This window comes from Epinephelus moara, chromosome 13 (assembly GCF_006386435.1).
Source record: "Epinephelus moara isolate mb chromosome 13, YSFRI_EMoa_1.0, whole genome shotgun sequence".
NCBI lineage: Eukaryota > Metazoa > Chordata > Actinopteri > Perciformes > Serranidae > Epinephelus > Epinephelus moara.
In genome coordinates, this window is record NC_065518.1 from 19,808,992 (window position 1) to 19,827,707 (window position 18,716).

At 41.2% G+C, this 18,716-nt stretch overlaps 2 protein-coding genes across 3 annotated transcripts in view; both read right to left on the reverse strand.

Moving 5' to 3' along the window:
- erbb2 (erb-b2 receptor tyrosine kinase 2) overlaps nt 1–5,438 on the reverse strand; it is a 36,248-nt gene extending 30,810 nt beyond the window's left edge. For both annotated transcript variants that reach the window (XM_050059731.1, XM_050059732.1), the window contains exon 1: nt 5,178–5,438. In XM_050059731.1, the coding sequence (XP_049915688.1) occupies nt 5,178–5,250 (73 nt within the window). In that variant the 5' untranslated portion in view covers nt 5,251–5,438. The remainder of the gene's footprint in view (nt 1–5,177) is intronic.
- Nucleotides 5,439–10,641: 5,203 nt separating this feature from the next.
- pgap3 (post-GPI attachment to proteins phospholipase 3) lies at nt 10,642–17,187 on the reverse strand. Its single transcript, XM_050060640.1, has 8 exons — nt 16,770–17,187; nt 15,941–16,038; nt 15,224–15,376; nt 14,761–14,823; nt 14,033–14,094; nt 13,767–13,903; nt 13,029–13,233; nt 10,642–12,926 (listed from the first exon to the last, which is right to left on the reverse strand). The coding sequence occupies exons 1-8, from the start codon at nt 16,981–16,983 to the stop codon at nt 12,863–12,865; spliced, it is 996 nt and encodes a 331-aa protein (XP_049916597.1). The 5' UTR covers nt 16,984–17,187; the 3' UTR covers nt 10,642–12,862.
- Between the last annotated feature and the right edge of the window lie 1,529 nt (nt 17,188–18,716).

Below are 18,716 nucleotides of genomic sequence, written 5' to 3' on the forward strand. Positions count from 1 at the left end.
TTACATAGCAGATGCTCATCACACTGGTCTGTGTGATAATGAAAGTTAAACTGAAATCATCATGCAGCCTGCAAGTACACAATGTTTTGTGAGGGAAATTTGACTGTATGATTCAAGAACCAGGTTTTGTGTCATGATGCAAGTTATACGTTATATAATGTGAATCTATAACCTATCAACTCAGGTATTAGATTATAATATATAACCTGAATGTCTAATCTACCAATGTTATTTAATTTTACTAATAGATAGGACTGCAACTAACATTTATTTTTATTGTCGAGTAATCTGTTGATTTTTTTTTTTTTTTTCAATTAATCGATTCATTGTTTGGTCTATTAAATGGCAGAAAATGATAAAAAAAAAAAAATTGTCCACAACTCAAAGATATTCCGTTTACTGTCATAGAGGAACGAAACCAGAAAAACATATTATTTAAGAAGCTGGAATCAGTGAACATTGATGTATTTCCTAAGAAAAAAAAAATCACTCAAACTGATTAATCGATAACTAAATTAGTTGGCAATTAACAGTTGACAACTAATCAATTAATCGCTGCTTCTCTATGAACTAGAAATACTGGTACTGGTACTGGTACTGGTACTAGCCCAGACCAAGGCTGAATAATCACAATATTCATTACACACAACGGTTGCAGTGATATACCAGTTTCAAGGTATACTGTAATATAAACTTGTTTACTTATCTATAATATTGGGGGGAAAACATGCAACTGGACGTTGAATCGTCCCTTCATGTTACTTATTTTCTCAGGGGAGACTTTTTACACATATTTCCATTAGCAAAATGGTTTCAAGTTCCAATCATAGTAATAAAATGTTTATTCAACCAAAAATAATCCCTCCGTTTTCATTCCTTTAAGGGTCATTCTGACCGATAATATAAATTCTGTGATGCCGTGAAACCACGCTATTTTCTGAGACAGTTATTGTACCATAAAAATCTCATACCGTTGCAACCCTACACACAGAATTAATTTACAGCATTGCAGTCTATATTTATTGCAATAAATTCTAAAGTGATACTAAGTGCAATAGAAGATATTTCAAATACGTTTTAGGTGTAATTCTGTGCCAATTTTTTTATTGCATTAGCTTCAGTTCTTATTCTACAACAACAGACTGGTAACACTGACTCAGTATTAGTGAGGCACCATTTATAATGGGTTTGTAACAATGGTATAACAGACCATTTGACTACTTCCTCTGGGGGGAAAAAATGCTGCAGACACCTAAATTGTTTTTAGTGATAGATTTAATACTATTAATATTATCAATTGTTATTAATGGTGAGAAACCCATGTCTCTTTATACACTACCCGGTATGAAACTGATCAAATTTGACCTATAATAGAGCTGTTAGTAGCAAGTAATAACACTAAATGAAGGATGCATTACTGAAAAGTGGTATCAACACACTGAAGTACCAAAATAGCTCTCTATTATTATTTTAATAATATATAATTCTACGAAAAGGATCAATGGCAATACTGAACTGAGATGATCATTACCTTTTAAAGTATTTTTCTGGCATTTTTGTCTTCGGTTTTTCCAGCAACAATAGAGAGGTGACAGGAAATAAGCAACAAAGACCCCCAGTCTGACTCATATCAGGCACACTGCCAGCATCTTAAAGCCCTCGGCCACAAGGATGTTTCTATTTCTGCATTATTGTCCAATTCTAATGACCAGAAAGTATTACATTGATGGAGGATGCAAACACAACCAACAATATTTTCCTCCTAAACACAGATCCTGAGTTTAGAGTTGGTCTCTGCAGAGGATGTGCACTGAAACCGAAATGATCAAGACTGTTTTTATTATAAGGAAATAGTTCACTTCCTAAGAAGGCAGCTGTGATTTATTTTAAATCTGTGATTTCCTTGTACAGATTTGTCAGGTGTGTAACTTAAACCCGAGAAAAGCAAACAAGAAGGTGCTGAAAGTTTCCTCGGAGGCTGGAGGGCCACCAACGGCCCCTTCCTCTGCTCGCAGTGAGTTAGATCACTAACACGCAGACGAGACTGGTGAGTCACGGCCGGCTGAGCTAACCTGCCACTGAGGGCGATTCAGTGGGACTTAATCACTTCACAGTGAGTTTCGCTCAATGGGTGCACTGGAGTGTGACAAGGACATGAACTCTGGGGATACTGGGGCCACCGACCACACACACAAACACACAAACACACACACACACACACAATATGTTCTCACACAGGAGCAGCAGGTTGTTGGAATAATTCATTTGGACCACTGAAGGAAAAACACCAATCGCAACTGCTGACCTTTGGAATCATACGCTGGTTAGCCACAGGATGTGTGTGTGGGTGTGGGTGTGTGTGTGTGTGCGTGTGCGTGTAGACAAAACAATACTTAAGTAAGACAGAAAGAAAGGCTTGTGCATGATGCGTTGCTTAATTCAGCTGTTGCGGACCAATCACGGTGCTCACGCTGAGCTGATGCTTCAGAGATCGACACACTGTGGAGCGAAGTGCACCAACCTGTTCCCACCAACAATGCTGTTGTGTTTGGAAATCACTTCACCTGTGACTATTGGCTTTGTTTGTATGTGTAGTCGTAGTGGGGGTAGCAGCTAATAAAAGACAAAGACGCTTCACTCTGATATTTTTACTCACATTAGTTGAGTCAGTAAAGTGTAAAGAGGACTTGAATGAATTGCTCCTCTGTAGAAATTTCATCCAAAACTAAAATGCAGTGATAAAGGACATGTACTGACCTATTTTCTAACCAGGGCATGTTGATGAAGTTCAATAAAGATTGCACTGGGAGGAGTTATTGATGTCAATATTTCTGCCATTAGCTTGCGACATTAAATGCTTTTAAATTTATTGATGACTCCACTTAAAATAGATCTCTATTGATATTTGGGCCAATGCAAGCGCCATTACAAACTAGAGCTGCAAATATTCATGTATGAGATGAAGTGTTTTGTCTTTAAATGTTAAAAAATATCTTCTAAATGAAACAAAATCCCACATGCAAATTTGAGCTGCTCAACAATTTATCGGTTTGTTTTATCACGATAAACACATCTTGAAAGATGGCAACATTGCACTCTAGGATTTTTTTAATTAGTCAAAAGAGAGTATCAATAGGAAACTTCAAAATGTAGCTATCCCTTTTTTTTTTGCACAGATGGACTGAGACAATAGGCCCCTGGGCACAAATATGCAAAAAGCCCCACCACCTCATCTACATAAAGCGAGACAGACAGACTTTATGGAGGTTTTGCGTCTCTTTGTAGTTGTTCTGCATTCTTAGAGGTAATTTTGTGTCTTTTTCTTGGTTATTTGGTATCTCTTTGTAGTCTTGTGGTTGTTTTGGGTCTTTTTTTGTAGTCGCCTAAGTGTCTTTGAGGCAATTATGTGTCTTACAGAGGTCATTTTGTGTCTCTTTGAGGTAAGTTTTTGTATTTTTAGGTCGTTTTATGTCTCCTTGTGGTTGTTTTGGTCTTTTTTATAGTAGTCTTGGTGTCTCTGAGGTAAGTCTGTGTCTTATGGAGGTAATTTTGTGTCTCTATGAGAGGAGTTTGTGTCTTTTAGGTAATTTTGTGTTTCCCCGTGGTTGTTTTTGGTCTTTTATAAGGTCGTCTGGGTGAGGTAATTCTGTGTCTTATGGAGGTAATGTTGTGTCTCTTTGACGTACATTTGTGTCTTTTTAGGTCATTTTGTGTCTCCTTGTGGTTGTTTTTGGTCTTTTTCATAGTCATCTGTGTGTCTATGAGGTAATTTTGTGTCTCTTTGAGATAAATATGTGTCTTTTAAAGTCATTTTGTGTCTTCTTGTGGGTGTTTTGGGTGTTTTTTATAGTCGTCTGGGTGTCTTGCAGGTAATTCTGTGTCTTATGGAGGTAAATTTGTGACTTTTTCAGGTATGTTTGTGTCTTTTTAGGTCATTTTTTGTCTTCTTGTGGTTTTTTGTATCTCTTTGTGATTCATTTGCATTTATTTGCAGTCTTACGTGTCTCCTGGTGGTCATTTTGAGTCTCATTGTGGTTGGTGCCTATTAATTTGACATTTGACATATTTCAAGTGAAGGTCAGGGGGCTCCCTCACACTTTGGGCCTCTGGGCTTGTAACCAGTAGGCCCCTTCAGTAATCCATTCATGTTTGGTGCAGGGTTGCAGCGATATACTGGTTTTAAGGTATACTATGATATAAAAGTTGATGGTTCTCATGTTGTGTACATTGCTTTTGCCTTTTTAAGGGTAATTCTGACTGCTAATAATATAGATTCTGTAATACTGTGATACTGTGAAACTGCAATACTTTCGGAGACAGTTATTGTACTGTGAAAATCTTGTTGCAGCCTTAGTTTGGTGCCTCTTGTGTTCATGTCAATGTTCAGTTTGATCAATAAAAGAATGTTGGAAATGATTTCCTTCCATTTTTTCCAACTTAAACAAGCAACTTGTATTATGCAAACACTTTATTAAATGCTCTCTTGCTTTGCATTATCATATGTATATTAAAAATTTAAAAAGGGGTAAAACATTGTAGGACTATGTTGCAACTATGCACTTGTTTGCACTTTCAGTTAGCTCTTGTTTTACTGGCATGCACTCAAGCTCCAAGTGTGACAAGTGGCCCTCTATCAGACAATGTCCTCTTTAGAGCCAGAAGTGAATAATTGACATCGTCATGATCCTTGGCACACAATGCGCTGTCTGTGATTGTTGGTTTGTTTTTGTTTACGCGTACAGCCAGCCAGCCTAACGTCCGCCTGCACGCACCAGTCAGCCAGAGTCTCCATGTATCTGTCCCCAAGCTGCAAAGCAGGTTCTCATATTTCTCACCTGTTTCACTGCTACTGCTGCTACTATGTCCCAGCACTGTTTGTGTGCGCAACAAAAATGTTTGGGTCCAAACAGTAAATCTGTGCTGAGGCTACTTTGTGACAGGTGTGATTTTTCTCCGTATCAGCGCTTCATAAATCCCACGAGCCTCAGCAGGGACTGAGACAGGACGAGGGCTCGCGCAGGAATGTGCTCCTAGCTTGAAATATGGACCGAGCCGAAACTCGAACATTCACCCAAACACAACACACTTACTCCACTTTTATATTCCATATATACAGAGTGTCTACTTTGTTGGAAGTGGAGGCTTTAAAGGCGAGAAAAGCAGTGAAAGTTACCCACCTTCTCTGGCCAACGCGCCCGTCACTCCGAGCAGCACGGCCCCGACAAACACCAAACTTCTCGCCGCCTCCATCTGCTGCGACCCGGCGCCTCTAGTCCATAGTCCAAAGTTGGCTGTTCCTACTGTTCCCCGGTGAGGAATGCCCGTGTTCTGGTTTCTTCTCGTATCCAGGTTAGTTTTCAGGCACCTTCGGAGTTGTTCGTTTCCCAATCTCGGCGACTTCCTCCCTGGAATTCCGAACCCGTTGGTAGTAAAGCGTGACAGCGCGCGCAGAAGCAGAGGCGCGCGCCCGTGAAGGCCTGAGCGGGGAGTGGCAGGTTGACTCAGCCCGCCCTCACTTCAACATGACTTATCAGCACACACAGCACAGGCAGTGCTGCTCAACACTCACACATCTCATCCTAGAAGATACTTCTTCAGTAAGAAAACTGTATATCTGTTGGTTTATTATGTTTTAACTTTAAAGTCACAGTCCACTCAAAAATGTGCTTCACTTACTTCACTTGGATGTTTGAGCTCCAAGGTGCAGATTTATAATGATGTACATATACTGATCAGCCAAAACATTAAAACCACTGACAGGTGAAGTGAATAACATCGATCATTTCATTACAATGCAATGTTCTGCAGGGAAACTTTTGGTCCTGGCATTCATGTGGATACCACTTACCTTACCTACTCCACCCATCTAAACATTGTGATACCAAGTACCCCGCCACACTGCAAAAACTGCTCAGGAATGGTCCAAGGAATGTGACAAAGAGCTCAGGGCATCAACCTCGCTTTCAAATTCCCCAGATCCCAAAATGATCAAGCATCTGTGGGACAAACCGGTGCCCCAGAGGTCCAATCTATGAGAGCCCAGTCCGATCTATGGTGGGGCCTCTGACCTGTCGAGGCATGGAGACAGGACCTCTGGGGGTGTCCTGTGTTGTCCGGCACCAAGGCATAGTGGACAGATCCTTTGAGTCCTGTGGGTTGGGAGGTAAGGTACCGGCATGCCCAATGGAGCTTCAATCGGATTGGGATCTGGGGAATTTGGAGGCCAGGTTGACGCCTTGAGCTGTCAGTCACGTCCCCTGGGCCATTCCTGAGCAGTTTTGTGGTGTGGCGTGGTGAATTGTCCTGCTGGGGGGGCACTGCTACTTGTCTCCAAGACTTGTCCTGTTTTTAAAAATTTGGAATCCATTAGGGAGACTCAAGACTAGCCACTGCTATTGAGGTTTGGCAAATTTTAGAGGAAAAGGCGCCAGGCTGTAGATGTACATTTTAGTTGACGAAATGTTTAAAAAAAAAAAATCTATGTGTAGACTACACATTTTTGTCACTGACACTGACACTTAATGACAATTAAAATGTAAATAAATAAATAATGGTTATTCATTTCCATGTGACTTTATGTCAAAGCCACAAGGAGCCACTGGTTAGGGGCTAAAGAGTTATTCTGAAGTGGGGTTGTGTGGGGTATTTATCCACAGACAGTATATTACAGTAGAGGTGTAGTCTGACATGGAAGCTAAGCAATCTAGTTTAAGTGTACACTATATTGAGAGTATTTTCACTGCTTTACCTTAATGTTAGACAGAGATTTCCGATGGGAAAATTAAGCTGTTATATCGCTCTCTTCAAAGCCACACCCCACTGATAAAAACAGTAATTTTACCTCACTGCACACAGGAGCTGCTGGTCTACTGCTGCCTTGAACAGTTCATGTTACTGTGTGACTTTGGCGTTTAAAGGGATGAGTTTGGATTCACCAAAGACACACAATAACACAAACAAACTAATTGATCGAAGCAGCAGCAGACCAGCAGCTCCTGTGTTCATTCAGCTAAAATTTCTGTTTGGTGAATTGAGTCTGGTGGAACTGAACCCATTAATGGTTTTCCTGTCGTAAATAGCTGTCTGACAAAAAGGTAAAGCAGTGAAAATACTCTCAGTGTAATGTACACTTGAACTGATATTGATTTTTTTAGGTGGGACTTTTTTTAGGAGGCTAAAATACATGTTGTTGCTGACCCCCATCCACAGCGGTACATTGCTTAGCTCCTGTGTCAGACTCCAGCCTACTTTTTGCTTGGCACCCTTAAGAACTTTTTTAATCACTCTAACTATCTTTATAAGTCAAGAAATCAAGGAATGAAATATGATGAACCCATAGAAATACAATGAGAGTAGAATGGACACTGATTGTGCTGTGGTCATTTAACCAGTACAACAGAAAATGGCAACTAACCCTGTGATGACAACACACGTCATACGCCACTGCTCGTTTGGTCATTACTGCCTCGCCTCATCTCACCTCAGTGAGTTCACAACTTGCCACAAATTGGTGTGTGTTTAGGAAAGTTTATATGGAGGTAGGCTGGTGCAACAACTGCAAAAGAAACAGTACACAACTCAAATAAAAAGTATAAAATGTCCCTTGAAATGTAGTGGAGCAGGAGTATAAAGACACAGAAAGTGAAGTACTCAAGTAAACCACAAATACCTCAAAAGTTGTACTCATGGCCACTGTATACATTAGAAGATATCAAAATCTGTTACTTCTCAACTGGTCTGGTTCAGTGAAAGAGGACTGCACAGAAAGGTGTTCTTGTTATCACACTACCTTATAAAAAGGAGGTTCAACCTATGGCTTATCTGTGAGTCTGTCATTTATGACTTTATTAATCATTTATTAATGGAGGAGTGCGTCAGAGCGTCCAGACCAACCTGTTTTTAAGATATTCCATTACACGCTCATTTACACATCATCAGGCCTCCGTTAATCCACCCTCACATCAGAAGCCCCCATGTTTATTACTATCAAACGTCATACTGTTATGTTTTCGGCTTTTTTGACCAGTGGATTTCTGTGGGCCGCTGAATTCATAAAAAGGGGAAATGATTTGTGTTGTACCAGCTTGGAGCATCTTCATATTTCTCATGCCCTCCACTTCATGGTCACAAATCAGGAGTTGAGGAAAGAAGAATAAACTCCATTCATCCCAGTCTATCCACTCTCCCCACCCACAGTAGCCAGGGTCAGAGTCCGACCTACTGCACAGAGCTATCAGGAAACAACAAAAAGCTACTCACTGAGCCATGCACAACGCACACCCCAGACGTTTCACAAGGGTTAGCGGTCCTGCTCCTGCTCAAATGTTTGATTCCCACCAAACACGGCCCTCGAGGCCTTTGAGGGCCAATCTGGCATTCTGGTCGTTCGATTTCCTCGGCTGTAAACTTCTATAAAATGAATAAACCGAGATTTATGGGGAGTTCTCAAGCATAAAGTTTGCTGGCTCTGTAGAAACATGTAAATCTTCAAACTATGAAGCTATAAAATTATGCATTTGGATGTCAGCTGTGTAAACCCTGACCTAACAGTCAGATTTCTTTAAAAAATACACATTTTCATATGACAAATCCTGCAGCCAAGGGTTGCGAAAACTAAACATGGCCATGATTGTGGGGGCTGCACGAGAGCCAACAAGTCTGTGGGAGTTACTGTGAGAGAGTCAAAGGAAAACTACAACACAGACTGCAAAAATATTGGTTCATTCAAGTGTAAGAAAGGCTTGTTTTTGGACAATGAATCAGTTTTACTTGCTTATGTAGAGCAGCAGGCACAACAAATACAGGCCTGGAGGAATCTGTCTTAGTGATATTAGAGACATAATGACAACTTGCAAAGAATCTGTGCATATGATACTGGCACACATGGTACAAGGTCATCAGGACCTTCAGACTGCAGTGGAAGAGGGGAGGGATTCATGCCACTTACTCTAGAGTCACTTTAATGTGCTGGAGGCATGATGTTGTCTTTGTGCTTTGGTGGGTGTAGAATACTGTTAGTTAGGAGCAGTACATGGAGGAAATACATCACCATGGCTGCAAAAATGTCAGGGTGCAAAGAAATACAGTCATGTAGTGGTACAACATGCAGAAGTACATTTATCAAAATACTGCAGGTATTTTTATGGCTTGTGACCCCAGGCACAATGTTTCATGTTTTAAATGTCTTGGAGTTGTAATCAGTTTAACCAAAGAGACATTTCCCCTCTAAATTTCTCATGTGAAATTATGTTTTGGGGGCTTCTCAACTTTCCCATTACACAACGTCAAGTAAGAAACCTCTGTGTCATTTTAGATTCTGATCTCAATTTTTAAGCTCATTTTAATCCTTTAACAACATTTGCATCTTATCATCTACACAGTATAGCTTAGGTATGACCTCTACTGAGCCAGCAAGATGCTGAGAAGCTTGTTCATGCTTTTGTTCCCAGTTGTCTTGACTATTGGAACACCCTAGAGCACTGGCTCCCAGTATCCTTCTATTGGTTGTTGAGACTCTCAATAGCATCGCCCCCTTCTATATCATAGACTCCCTATCACCTTATGTCCCTTCATGAACCCTGAGATCCTCCACAGCTGCTCTTTTATCTGTTCCTGATGTCACTACAAAAACCTTTTAGCTGCTGCACCCCAAAAATATATAACACCCTGCCTTTAAATATCAGACTTGCTGGCTCAGTGGACAGTTTTAAACCACGACTCAAAATATATCATTTCAATATAGCCTATAACTAGCAGCTATCTGTTAATATTCTTAATATGTATTTTTTAAACTGTCAATTGATTGATTGATTAATTTAATTTCTCCCTGAATTAGTGTTGTATAATTGCATGGTTTTATTTCTTTGCTGTTTGTCTCTGCTGCTGAATTGTCATGAGCCTCTCGTCCATGAGTAGATGCACATGTCCTTCTGCGCACCGATACGGTTGGCAAGTGTAGTTTGGTAGAGAGAAAATAGTTCCTACATGAAACTGCTCACCACAAGGTCTCGATCACGATTATCTTAAGTAACTGGGTCATGATTTCTAGAAAGAGACATTGCTGTTGACTTTTTCAGATGTATTTATTTGGCACTTTGAGCACCACAAGCCGAGTGCCATCTAGTTCCATTATGTCGGAGAGAAGGCAGACATCTCTACAGCTGATATCTCAAACACTCTGCAACTCACACCAAGACAATCTAGACTGATAAACAGCACTACAGGTAAGAGGAAGATTGGTATTTTTGATTTTAGAGTCAACTGTCTTAAAGTACACAGCTGATTAGACTAGTACTTTTACATAACTGGAATGTTTGAGGTGAGATTTTACTTGTAGTGAAGTATTTTTACATTGTTGTATTGATACTTTTACTTAAGTAAGGGATTACTTCTTTCCTCACTGCATGTAATATTAATAATCCTGATTTTCTCCCGTGTTCCTGGATCTCTTTAGGCACACACTCATGCAAACATGTTGAGCCAATCCTTAGTCACTGGCATGTACAGGATATTATAAGCATATTATAGTATGAAACCCATATTTATTCATATTTGGAAAACCACTCAGACAGATTATCGAAGAGAATCACATTTACAGGATAAAAAGTCTCTCAGGAAGAATAAAGACAGAAACAACTCCTGCTCCTTATCAACAAAGAACACTTTTATTTGTTCGATTTCTTCCAGATTTTTTGGTCAGATATTAGATGCGAGGTGGAGGAAAAGTGCTCTCAGTGGGAGAGGTGATGGTGCACAGGGCAGCAGGCAGGGGGCAGCAGATGAGTGAGGGAGGGGGTGGAGGGATGTGGTTGTCGGTGAGGAAGACGGAAATGGACAATGAGATGATTTACAGAGCAAAAACAGGAGTTTGTTTTATGGTAATTCCTCAAGGAAATCTTCAACTTATTAAAACAGATACCCATGAGATTATTTACAAGTTTCATGTCTGTGGAGTTTCAGTTTCAAATGGGTGACGATTTGAAATCAGATTTTGTTCTTGTGTTTGATTTTTAGAGGTGTGTAATTGTCATAGTTGGAATCCCAGTGATCAACAAACATAACTACAACTGAGGACACACACAATATAATGTTCATTATCTCTGCTATAATGTCAGGAATCTTTTTGCCACCCAAACCTATGACAGCCTCTCCGTGTCTTCCCCCCACCCCCATCACAGGCTGTTAGCAAAGCTATATTTACCCGTCGTCTCACACACATTCATGCCTCAAACCTCCAACATATATATATTTGTATACACACACACACACACTCTCTCTCTCTCACATTAGTAGTTGTACAAAAGGACCAAGCACAGTCTAGCTCTCTCTCTCACACACACGCGCACAGTGATTCAGTTAACGGTGGCAAAAACAACACAATGTCGAGTCAAGGCAACGTGTACGCACATATTGTACTGCTCATTGCTCTCACACAGAAACACAAAGGCATGGGCAAAAAATGCACGTAAATGGACACACACTCGTAAAGTGCACATATGGGAAGGAAGCTCTGAGGGATGAAGCCATACATGGTATGAATTCAAGAGTTTTGGTGCCAGGAAAAGGACGATTTGATTTCAAAATAATAATAATAAAAAAGAAGCATGCTCATTAATAAGCAGGTTATGATACAGTATGTAAGGCAGACATGGAGGGACGTGGAGTATTTCACATGATGGGGCAGTTGTCTGTACAGCAGCTGGTTGTGTGTGTGTGTGTGTGTGTGTGTGTGCAAGTCTGGGGAATATTACAGCAAGAAATGCAACCAAATCCAACTAATAGGTATCAAACAAACAGCTGAAACTCATCCACACACACCGCCTAACCCCAGAATTTATTTGAAACTCTTGATGTGGAAAAAAAATAAAATAATAAAACAAAAAAGCCCCCAGCTTCCTGTTGCAGCTTATTCTCCTACCTCAATCATTTTCTCCTTCTCCTCACACTTAAAGGCAATCCGGGTGATTAAAAATAATATTTCATGATCATCAGGCATATCCCACCCAAATTCAAAATCAAGTAATCAAAGTAAAAAAAATAAATAAAAAAAATAAAGCACACAAATTGGTTGAAGACGACAGAATTAAAAAAAGGCAGCTGATAAAAATGAGAATGAAACAAAAGCAGCAGTGGAAACAACACAGGCACAAAAATAAAGGTGCGATGGTGAGAAAAGAAAAAAAAAACCACAGTCAGCTAGAATGGCCTCCAAACATAAACCCCCTTCCCCCTCTCTGTCTAGAACAATCCACTGGCAGACCCCCTCCCACTTCACAAGGGGCACCTCTCTGTGTCCGCCAGTCCACTACTGGCACAGACGCACGCTGGACCACACATAGTAGACTCTACCGTGACGACCTGGCATTGGGATTTGGTGCCATCTATTGTCAGCTACAGCAAACTGCTATCTGTGCAGAGCTAAGCGTGTCAGAGTCATGGGGTCAGGGGATCAATTTCAGAAGCAGAGTTGAAAGAAGCACGATATGGATCCCAGTTGTCACAGTTGGAAGTACAAAACACTAGGTCTCCTGCTGTAGACCACAAAACTTGTTCCTTCGTGTTTTGCAGTTATGATAAATGGCAAAAGAACCGTCGAGCACATGTAAGAACAAGGCAAAGTTAAGTAGAGCAAGCATCAGTGGTGATCGAAAGAAGAGAGAAGTTACTCCCCAAATAAATACTTTTAAAAAAAACAACAACAATAAGAACAAGAGAAATGTAAACAAAGTCTACTTTGATGGAAGTCATTGTGATGTCATGCATGTCATCTGGGAGACGGAGTTACGTCCGTGTTCGGGTGTCCAGCTGCCCTGATTGGAGAGGTGCGAGGGTGCAGGCGTGGTGCAGAGGCAATGAGCTCCTCCTATTCGACTTTGACGCCCATCTTCTCTGTGTTTAGTAGGTAGAGGCTGTCGTCTATCAGGAAACTGGAGGGAGAATGAAGCAGGGATCATTTATCACATATGATGACATTTTTCCTTTTCCACATGCGGCTACGACACAAAGGCAGAGCGGGTGAGTGGACGAACCTGTAGAAAAGGAAGTGCACTGGTACAGTGCTGAGGTGCCACACAGCATGAGCATCCAGGACCCAGAGCATCGGGGGGAAGTCCAGCAGCTCCAGCAGGGCCAGACCGTGAAGCAGCAGCACCACCAGGCCGCACTTCCACCAGTATGGCAGGGTCCGCCGGTTCTGCCAGCACCAACACAGCCACCACAGGAGGTTCACCATGCCTTTAAAGACAAAAACGGAAGGAAAAAAACATAAGCCACTTAAAGGACAACAGTACGTCAGAATTTTAGCAGTCAACTCAATGATCAGGGACATTATATTCTGTAGGTCAGTGATACTCAACTTACAGCCCACCAAATCTAGCCTGTCGACCATTTCTAATTCACAATGAATATCAATTAAACCAAAATAGAGCTTGCTTGGATGCCTGGACCCCCGTCAGAGGTCAGGACTGAGCCTTGAGTGCCCTCAAATTCTAGAAACACCCCTGTGTACACTTGACCTTGCACAGGGCTGCTGCTATAGGCAATTAATTTATTATAAATACAGATAAATACTATTCATGTTTGTGTATTTAGCTGGCCCCTGGCTTCCTGTTGTTTTGCAAAAGTGGCCCCCAGGACAAAGCAAGTTGTGTATCTCTGCAAACTGTGATGAGATAATGCTAGTCAAGTACAGATATTATAAAACACAACTATTTAAAACATTATGACCAAACATGAGCTTTAATGTGACTTTTGAGCATTTGCTGTACCGATCGTGGCGTTAGCAGCCATGTTGTAGCCGTAGTCGAAACTGACAAAGGTCAGGTAGGACACATGCGAGGTAAAGGCCAGGATGAGCAGGACTCCCACCATGCTGGACACCCCAGGTCGCCTCAGACCCAACGTCCTGACAAAGACAACGTGAAGAGAGTGTGTTATAACGGATGAATCAATTCAATCTTCTTGAAATCATCAGTGACAGAAGTCAAAGTAAATATTCACTAACATCATAAACAGAAAAGCATGGAGAGCTTACCTGACACAGCATAGGTAGATTGAGTAAAGAATGACTGCCGTTGCACAGAAATAGTCCATTTTCTGAAAGAGAATATCACACAAAGACAAAACACATTTACTGACAACAGAAATCTACATTACACTCAAGAGGAAAGGGCTTGTCTATTACTGAAAATATACGGCGCCCAGCTGGGGGGCTCGTCAGTAATGGCATTAGGATGTTACTGATTAGCTAAACTCATTAGCCAATAAAAGAGAGAAACACTCATCTCAGCATGAGGTCTGTCACTTCACGAGATGTTTCAGCAGGTCTCCAATCTGTTTACAATAAAGCTGCATCAAGTGGTATCTCTTTTTTAAATTAACACTGAATCAACTGAGTGCCTGCAATGTGAAAAGGTCGCTCAGCTCATTGTTTTGGTTCGCTGGGCCTGCATATTGAGTCCCAACGGCTCTCACCAGCACTCCATATGAACAGCATCAGCTGCTGCCAGCTCACCAGCTGACTGCACAGATATTTCTCTCAGGAGTAAGTGGACCAAACTGCGGCTAAACGGTGAGAGATTATCAATTTGGCATCAGTCAGGCAGAAATAAACAAAACTCCAGAGGATGTGCTCTGTTTCTGCTGAAAGTGCAACTCCATACTGACAGGTAGGCCATGAACACCTTTTTTTTTTCCAGCCATCAATTTGACACAAACCACTCGACACAACTTTCCAAGTCTATGGCAGTCAGCAAGTTTTACCTCAGTAAGATAGGTGTCCCGGGTGTGAAACACTGTAGACCAGAACCAGGCATTAAGAGATACCTAAAGAAACACACAGACAGGCTCTTGTTAAATGTGCAAGGTACATTTTGTCATGAGTGTAAAGACAAAGTAGTATTGGTTTATTTACAGTATTTATTTGTGGAAAAAAGGCCCATCTTTTTCAGTTTAGTTCAACAATATTCACAATAATATTGTGACAATATTCTATATATAGCTCACATTTAAACTGATATTGATTTCTCTAGATGGGCCTTTTTTTTAGGTAGCTAAAATGTGTTCTGCTGCAGTACAATGCTTAGCTTCAGCACCAGTACAACTGGGGGCGTGCCGACGGCCATCTATTGTGGGTAAGACACTGATTATGGATAGATAAGTTATAGAAGCCGCCTTCAAAAAATCTGAACTGTCATTTTAAGTTCTTTCATTTTCTCCATCTCACCAGAGAGAAGGCGTTGATGGTGTGGTACATGGGGCTCTGGCGTGGCACCGTGCTCCGATAGCGCAGCAGCATGAGAAGGCAAGCCAGGCCATTGAGCAGAGAGGCCAGGGCAGAGGCTGGCTCCTCAAAACACAGGAAGCGCGCGAACGGCCACTGTGGGAGATAAAATACATCACTCAGAAATACACAACATTTGACTCAGATAGGTTAAGACGAAACCAACACTGGAGCACTTAGAGAGTTATGTTCTAATAATTTTGTTCTACGTTGTGAGTTGCAGAGTGTTGGAGATATCGGCCGTAGAGATGCCTGCCTTCTCTTCAGTATAATGGAACTAGATGGCACTCGGCCTGTGGTGCTCAAAGCACCAAAAACATACATTTGAGAAACTCAACAGCAATGTCTCTTTATAGAAATCATGACCCAGTTAGTCAAGATAACCCCCCAGACCTAACTCGCCAACTGAATCACTGCACAGAAGGAAGCGTGCATCTACTTCTAGCTTCTTTAATGTTTAAATCTCGCGCTGTCAAGAGCACGAGCCTGTCTTTGGTGAGTAGATGCACACTTCCTTATGTGCACTGCTCCTGTTGATATCATCTGATTTAAGAGAACAGAGGATTTTTGAAAGGATAGAACCCAGATCTCTCTCCACTGCAAAGCAACTTAAGATTTTGTGTTGAAGCTTGGTGTGACGCCTCTGAAATAACCACCGACCTTGCCGTGGAACTGTGGGACTCTGTACCCCTCGGCCTGGTAAAGGCCCACAGTGGTCCACATGCATTGATAGCGACAGTCATCACGACATGTCCAACCTGGAACACAGGAACAAAGAGAGAGGAGATGACTGAGGCCATTGACAGGCACCAGCACAGGTCAAAAGGTCAAGTTCAGATTAGCCTACAAATAATAGGTACAAAAATTGAAATATTAAGTGCACATGTGTTGTTTTTGTCACCTTTGTGCCCAAGGGGAGTTGCAGTGAGCTGTTTTCAACATTTTCTGACATTATGTATATAGACACACTTTTGGTGATTTAGTTGATAAAATAAGAAATGGTTAAAGGCAGCCCTAAAATGTGCTCTTATTTTTTGCACCTGGAGAGAAGGAGGCACTACTTGTCAGTTGGTCCTTTACACAGTATCTATTGCCTCCTCTTTACAAGCTGTTTTGTTTTTAATCTCACACAGTCACTCTGTACAATTGCTAATGGTGGACAGAGGGCGGTGTTACAATAGGCCTTTTGTGACACCTGGCGCAGCCTGAAAAACTGGCTTTCAACTTCAGGTCCGTGTCAGGTTGTGAATCAGTGTCACGTTTCATGAAACGTCAAAGATAAGAAAATACACTACACGAAAAGTCATGGCAGCCATGGCGCGCAAAACAGCAGAGGGCAGCTCCATGGCTGAGCACACACAGTGAATGTTACGTGTTAGCAAAGACAGTTAGTGGATGAAGTCAGCCTGATATTATAAAGTGGGCACACTGTTTGATATCTGCTGCTAGCAGCTAAGTTAGCTTAACTTACCTCCTAACAACAACTCACCTGTCAGCGCCATGTAGTTCGGCTGGGAGGACTGAAAGCCCCGTAGCCGAGCTCCGGTGCAGTTGGTCCGGACACATTGCTTCACACAGTCTCGGTAAACCGGCTCCTTGTCGCCTTGAGATGACTGCACGGTGGTCACCGACACCAGGAGCAGGACGGCAGTGGCCACAGCGGGGAGCCTGACAGATGTGCAGCGGGGTAACGCTGAGGCCATGGTGGCGGGTCTCGGCCCGTCAGGACTCACGAAGGCACGGCGGGACGACAGCGGCAGCGATGGCTTCCACAGCCGACGGTCCACATTACCAGACAGCCATTCCGAGTTAGTGGTGACAAACCGGGCCTGAAGTGTTTTACAGTGACAGTACAGTATGTCCACTGCTCCCCTGCCCTCTGATCAGGGTCAAGTTTCACTCGCACACATCGTTTCCGGTCGCTATTTTCAAAATAAAACACTCACTGTAATTAAACATCGACTTATGGTTATCCTATCATTTATATTCGGTCTGAGCTTCCAAAATAACGTCGAGAAAGAATTCCTGTTTTGTTAACATACATATTTGCTTGATTCAGTACCGGTATTGTATCGATATTGTACAGCGACATATTGGTAGCTTTTATTTTGAAGGCAAACTGTTTCGTTGCAGCTAGTTTTACTTCCTGTTTTTGTGAAGCGTCACTAGATCACGTGATTCACTGATCTATTGATTTTGTACGTGCATTGCGTGTATTGATTGTAATATTGATTGTATATTATTATTATTATTATTATTATTATTAATAATAATTACAATAGGCTAATAATAATAATAATAATAATAATAAAATGATTAGAATAAGAAATACATTAATAATGGTAATAATAATATCGTCATAATACTTTTATTTGCAATACATACATAATTAAAAAAATAAAAAATAAATAAAGACAGCAGAAAGAAATATATCATAGCATTTATTCTCTGTGTTTTAACCCATGTAGTTGCAATACAAATAGCAAAGTTACAATTAATTTATTCTTAACGATTAAAAAGGCATTCCTCAAGCACTCTTGGGGGGGAAAAAGAGGAAAGGTTATTTAAAAAATCCTGTATTTAGTCAAACACATTGATATTTTTGACCTCAGGGTCTTCACACAGTGGAAATAAATTGACTAAGCCTGGTACCCTATCAAGACAACACAATGAAATAGACATTACTCCCTCAAAAGGTTAAAGAAACAACACACACAACAAATATAGATATAGATCAAAATGATATCAAAATATTAATATTAGAAATGAAATTACGTAACAACCAAACAAATCATACCATGCAGTATGATGCAGTGTCATCGATAAATACAAGAAGGAAGCTGGTTTATTAAAAGGCTTTATGGATGAAATCTAAAAAGGTTTCCCTCTGCAGCTTATTGCACTGTATGCAGCTACAATAAATATGGTGTCTTATGAATTATTACTCTTTTCAAAACTCTGCACAGCTGGGAAAATATCTACAACATGATTGGTTCATTTCTGCTTCCAACATTTTAGCCAGTCCAGTTTTCCAAGATTGTTCAAATACAGCAATAGTGATGCTGTAATTCCTATTAAAGGGATGCCCATCGCTGGAACCACCACAAGACACTGAATGGTCTTGATATCCAAGCTCACAAACTGAAACACCAACAAACTAATGGTAGGAGGAAAATAGGAAGTAAAGGTAACAACAAGGTTGTTGATGATGATCTGCAGAGCCTTCTTCTTCTGGTGGTGAACGTCTCCTCCCCCAGGCTTAGACCTCTTCAGGGTCCAGAGGATGGAGATGTCACAAAATCCAATAACAGGGAGAGTCAAAGCATAAAACAAGATTTGGGTTATGTAAATAGGAATATCCCCAAATCTGAAAACAAAATGAAGTCCGTAAGTAAGCGTCACAGTCCAAACACCAGCAGCCATCAGGACCCTGGGA

Coding starts and splice junctions, on each gene's coding strand:
- pgap3 (XM_050060640.1), bottom strand. CDS start 16,983: ATGGCCTCAGCGTTACCCCGCTGCACATCTGTCAGGCTCCCCGCTGTG. Junction 16,039..16,769: donor GAACTACATGGCGCTGACAG/GTGAGTTGTTGT, acceptor CCTGTGTTCCAG/GTTGGACATGTCGTGATGAC. Junction 12,927..13,028: donor GTGCACTTCCTTTTCTACAG/GTTCGTCCACTC, acceptor TTCTCCCTCCAG/TTTCCTGATAGACGACAGCC.